Source organism: Gigantopelta aegis, chromosome 5, assembly GCF_016097555.1.
Source record: "Gigantopelta aegis isolate Gae_Host chromosome 5, Gae_host_genome, whole genome shotgun sequence".
In the NCBI taxonomy this organism is placed as follows: Eukaryota; Metazoa; Mollusca; class Gastropoda; order Neomphalida; family Peltospiridae; genus Gigantopelta; species Gigantopelta aegis.
The window spans coordinates 38,192,997-38,199,109 of NC_054703.1; the positions used below are offsets into that span (position 1 = coordinate 38,192,997).

A 6,113-nucleotide genomic window follows, 5' to 3' on the forward strand; every position below is an offset into this window, starting at 1 on the left:
CACACGTTTTGACAATTACATAATCAAGTTCACATGGATAGCATATGGTCAGTAGAACAAGTAGTTGATAATTTTATATCTAGTTTAGATGAAACTGAGATAAATTATTTAACTGTAGCACGGTTGAAAGAAATTGCTGAACACGTAGGATTAGAGTTGGACATTGGTTTGAAGAAAGCTGAAATAAAATCGTTGGTGATAGATTTCTTAAGAAATATGGCAGAAAGTAAAATTCAGTTAGATTCAAAGGTGTATACTGGTAGGGAAATTGGTAGTGTTGAACTTGATAATGAAGATAGTTTAGCTATGTTGAAACTTAAGTTGGACTTTCAGAGAGAACAATTAATGTATGAGAGGGAACAAAGAAATTTGGAGAGAGAAAATGAGAGGGAACAAAGAAATTTGGAGAGAGAAGATAGAGAAAAACATAGAGAATGGGAGACAACACAAAGATCTCTCGATAGGGATATTAAAAGTAGAGAGTTGGATAACTATAGCAAGTTTGATCCACAAAGATATATTAGGATGGTTCCTATTTTTAATGAAAATCAAGTTGATGAATTTTTTGATTGTTTTGAAAAGATAGCTCTTGGGGCTGAATGGCCAAAACGGTATTGGTGTTTATTGTTGCAATCTGCTTTGAAAGGTAAAGCACAAATGGCTTATGCAGCGCTTTCTGTTGATGATTCTTCGTCATATGACTTAGTTAAAGCTGCTATTTTAAGAGCTTATGAAAAGGTGCCTGAGGTGTACCAACAAGATTTTCGAAATCTTAGGATTTCAGGTGGACAATCTTATTTAGAGTTTGCCAAAGAAAAAGAAAGGTTATTTCGGAAATGGTGTAGTTCAAAGTCTGTGAATAATGATTGTGGGAAATTAGAAGAACTCATTCTTATAGAAGAGTTTATGAGAGGTTTGCCATCAGAAGTGGTAATTCACTTACAGGTGCTTGAACCAAGTACATTAGCTGAGGCAGCTATAATGGCTGATAAATTTGTTTTAGCAAACCGTAAACCTGATTTCAGTAATAAACCGAAGTCACAAAGTTATACTTTCAAACAAAGTGGAAGCAGTAGAGATGGTTCAGTTAGGAATAATAATACACCGCGAGATATGGGTAAATCTCAAGATCAGAAAAATTCGGGATCACTCCAGTGTTTTTATTGTAAAAGAATGGGTCACATTAGACGTGATTGCCGGAAATTGAAATATGATCTTGGAAGTGGCAATCGTTCTGGGCACACACATTTTGTATCTCAGTTGTCTGAACCTTTGAATTCAAAATGTCAAATTAAAGATGCGTTATCTAGGGTTAAGAAAAGAAATCCAAGGTTTGAACCATTTCTGACTTCTGGTCATGTGGTTACATCACACGATGGTGATGTGAAACAATCTATAGTGATTTTGCGAGATACTGGTGCTGAACGAACAATCTTACTTGAAAAAGAATTGTTAGATAAGGACAACACATTTTTGGGCGAGTATATTACTTTGTCCACAGTTGAAGGTACTATATCTAGTCCGTTACATACTGTCGAGTTGGATAGTGATTTGGTTAAAGGCAGTATTGTGGTAGCAGCGGTTAGCCATATACCAATTGCGGGTGTATCATTATTGTTAGGGAATGATGTAGCTCAGGAAAGGGTTATTCCTGTACCCATTATGACTGAAATTCCTGAAACTGATGTTGAAACAGAAAAGTTATCTGATGTGATTGATAACATCTTTCCCGCATGTGTTACAACTCGGTCTCAAAACAAAAAGTTGCACAGGAAAATTAGGGTTGAGAATGAGGTTGCCAATAAAAATTGGGATATTTCTGATTTAGGTGATACTTTTATTGGTCATGATTCTGCGCCCGAATTAGGTTCAAATCTGGAAAATGGTTCAGATCGGGAAAAATGTTTTGACCATGAAGTAGGTAACCCAGAAGAAGAAAAAATATTGCAACAGTTACCAGATGACAATGATAGGTTAATTTTAAATCTTAACCATGATCAGTTTATTCTTGAGCAACAAGCTGATAGTGAATTACAAATCCTTTCAAAGGAAGTGTTAGAAAAATCCGAGTTGGATGAAGAACCAGTTGGCTATTATTTCGAAAATGGTGTTTTAATGAGAAAGTTTCGAGATAAACATTCACAGAATAATGATTGGCAGGTGATGCATCAAATCGTTGTTCCTAAAAGTTGTCGGAAAACTGTGTTGAGTTTAGCTCATGATGGTCCATTAGCAGGGCATTCAGGGGTACGTAAAACGTATCAAAGGATTTTGAAACAATTTCATTGGCCGCATTTACATCGTGATGTTGTTAGGTATTGTTTAACCTGTAAAACATGTCAGATTGTTGGTAAACCCAATCAAAGTATTAAACCAGCTAGTTTGATACCCATTCCCGCAGTTAATGAAGCTTTCAGTGAGGTTATAGTTGATTGCGTTGGTCCTTTACCTCGCACTGTTCATGGTAAAGAATACTTATTGACCGTTCTTTGCAAAAATACACGGTTTCCTGAAGCCATACCTCTGAGCAATATTAGGGCTAAAACAGTTGTTGAGGAATTGATTAAAATCTTTACTCGATATGGATTTCCGAAATTCATTCAAACTGATCAAGGTAGCAATTTCACTTCGAAATTGTTTCAGCAAGTGATGGATGAATTGGCCATTAAACATCATTTTTCTTCTGCTTATCATCCTGAAACCCAAGGTGCGTTGGAACGATTTCATGGAACTTTGAAATCCATGATTCGAAAGTTTTGCCTGGAAAAGGGTAAAGACTGGGATGAAGGTATTCATTTGCTGATGTTTGCGATTAGAGATACTTATCACGAATCCATGGGATTCACTCCTTTTGAAATGTTATATGGACATTCAGTTCGTGGTCCATTACAAATGTTACACGAGTTTTGGACAAACTCGGAGGTAAAAAGTGAAACTAGTGTGTTGAAATATGCGATTGATTTGCGGGAAAAATTGCAAACAGTTAGAGAAATATCCCGAAATGTGTTATCCGATAGTCAAGATAAAATGAAAACATGGTTTGATAAAAGAGCTAGAGATAGATCTTTCGATGCCGGGGAAGAAGTGTTAGTTTTTGTTTCCTTTGGTTAATCAACCATTAAGTGCAAAATTTCAAGGACCGTATATTGTTGAAAAAAAAATCAGTGCGGTTGATTATGTCATCCGTACTCCTGATCGTAAAAAGAAAACTCAGCTTTGCCATGTTAATATGCTTAAAAAATATTATAATCGGGAAAACGTCTTGGCTAATACAATAATTCTTTCAGGGATAGATTCTGATGTTAAGATGAAAGATGATAATTTTAATCCAGTTGAGCCGAAATTGGTAAATTCGAGGATATTGTTTAATCTTCATTTAAAAATCAGCCATTTAAGTGAAAAACAACAAAGTGATGTTCAACAAATCATTTCTGAATTTAGCCAAATTTTCCCAGATGTTCCCAGTCGAACAAATGTTATTAAACATGATGTTGATGTTGGTGATTCCAAGTCAATTAAGCAACATGCTTATCGAGTTAATCCACAAAAACAGGAACTTATCCGAAAAGAAATAGATTATATGCTTGAGAACGGCATTATTCAACCTAGTTTTAGTAACTGGAGTTCTCCTTGTTTACTTGTTCCTAAACCTGATGGTAGTGTACGGTTCTGTACAGATTTTCGCAAAGTTAATGCTGTGACCAAATCAGATTCGTTTCCTATCCCACGAATTGATGACTGCATTGATAAATTAGGAACTGCTAAGTATATTAGCAAGTTTGACCTTTTGAAAGGTTACTGGCAAATACCATTAACTAAACGGGCCAGAGAAATCTCTGCGTTTGTAACCGCTGATGGGTTATTCGAATATCTGGTTTGTCCATTTGGAATGAAAAATTCTCAGGCTACATTCCAAAGAATGATTAATCAGGTCATTTCTGGAGTAGAACAATGTCAGGCTTATGTTGATGATATTGTTGTTTATAGTCATAGTTGGAATCAGCATATTAGTCAAATCAAGGAACTGTTTGGTAGACTTTCTAAAGCCCGGTTGACTGTGAACTTGGGTAAAAGTGATTTTGCTAAAGCTACTGTTGTTTTTCTTGGACATGTGGTTGGTCAAGGGCAAGTAAGGCCACTTGAGGCCAAAGTTGAAAGCATTGATGCATTCGGCGTACCTAAAACAAGAAAACAGTTAATGAGATTTTTAGGAATGGCTGGGTATTATAGGAAATTTTGTAAAAATTTCAGTATAATTACTTTCCCTTTAACAAATTTACTCAAACAAAATGTTAAATACATTTGGACCAAAGAATGTCAAGATGCGTTCAATAGTGTGAAAAACATATTGAAAAGTAAACCTGTGCTTATGGCACCCGATTTTAGGAAACCTTTTCAATTGACTGTAGATGCTAGCGATATTGGAGCTGGTGCAGTTTTGTCACAATGCAATGAACAAGGAGTATTTCATCCTGTCGCTTACTTTTCTAGAAAGTTCAATAGTCATCAAAATAAATATTCAACTGTTGAAAAGGAAACATTATCACTGTTGTTGGCCTTGGATCATTTTGAGGTTTACGTGTGTAACCCAATTGAATCAATTATCGTTTGGACTGATCATAATCCCCTTGTGTTTTTACATAAAATGAAAAATAAAAATCAAAGATTGTTAAGGTGGTCTTTGCAGTTACAGGAATACGATCTTCAGATATGCCATATAAAGGGAAAGGAAAATGTGGTAGCAGATGCTTTATCTAGAATGGAATAAATAATTGAGATAATTGTTAGGTTAGTGGAAAATATAAGCATTAAGAAGATTAGTGTTATGCAATTCCTATAGTGTGTAAGGTTTTGTATATAGATAAGAATTACTGTAGGAATGTGTATATAGTTATTTTATGATATGGTATTTATAATATTGACCATATGAATGTGTTCCCAAGTGTGTATAATGAATAAAAAAAATATTGTTTTATTAAAACAATATTTTTGAAAAATTGGGGGGAGATGTTATGATAATCTGGTTTTAAGTTAAATCTGGCTTTGGGTTATGTAATATGGACGTTTTTATCGTCGGGTGAAAATTCAAGTAAAAATATGGAAGATTATGTGTTTCGCTGGCTGGAGAAAATAAAATATAACTGTGGCGGACATATCTCATTATGTCCTATCATGTGTTTAAACAACGACGGCGTGCTGAAATAATAAAATAATGACTTACCTGGAGAGCAAACATGTGTTCGGCAAGGTGGCTGACATTTTGTTTTTGTCTGTTCGTATAGCCAGACCGTGATCTGTGGAGCACCTGTCTGGTGGCTTTTCGTTTTTGGAATGATTTGATTGGTCGGCGAATTAATTTACATCGTAAGTTATGAGTTCTGCACGATGTTCTTGTGGAGTGCATTCTGTTGCACACGTCTTCAGATGCCTATATAAACTGGGAATCAACGCACAATCTTCAGAACTCGAAGTTAGAGTATCTCCTGTCCAGCACCGTCAGAAGTTACCACGTCAACAAAGCATGAAGGAGCGGCGACCGGTCATCTTGTTTAGCAGCCCTTGGCAGTCGTGCATTGAACTTTTCGTGATGGACTGATTTTCGTTTGGTGACTATTAGTTAATAACTTAAACGCCAGAATTCTGTGGGAAAACTTTATGTATTTAAACATATATATTTTATATAAAAACATTTAAACACTTGCTACTTGTTATGTAATTTTGTCAAGAACGTGTGTGCTCAATGTTTTAGCTATTTAGTCAATTTATTAATCGGGCAATTAGTTTATTGCATTGAATAATGTGATATTAAATATCACACAGTCTATATCTAATAATTGTATTTAATTGCATGTGATAACCTGTACACATGGCAATTGTTTAGTACCATGATTGGATAATTCGGATTTATCAATCTTGGTACACGTGACTTCTGCGGTCTATTAAAGTTTTTAATCCAGTTAGTGGTTATTGTGGATCGGGAATATCATATAAGCTCAAGCTTAGTACAGCGTGTTTTTGTAAACTGTACACGCAAGTTTAATTCCAGTCCGCCATTACTAGATATTCAAATGACGTAAGAATATGTGGTGCGGTGTATTTTTGAATGGAAATGA

The 6,113-nt window shown here is 35.2% G+C and overlaps 1 protein-coding gene across 1 annotated transcript; it reads right to left on the reverse strand.

Annotated features, from left to right (window-relative positions):
- Window positions 1–3,228: 3,228 nt before the first annotated feature.
- Window positions 3,229–5,777, reverse strand: LOC121373744. The gene is made up of 2 exons (XM_041500498.1): window positions 5,222–5,777; window positions 3,229–4,178 (listed from the first exon to the last, which is right to left on the reverse strand). Exons 1-2 carry the CDS (start codon window positions 5,257–5,259, stop codon window positions 3,860–3,862), a joined length of 357 nt encoding a protein of 118 aa, XP_041356432.1. The 5' UTR covers window positions 5,260–5,777; the 3' UTR covers window positions 3,229–3,859.
- Between the last annotated feature and the right edge of the window lie 336 nt (window positions 5,778–6,113).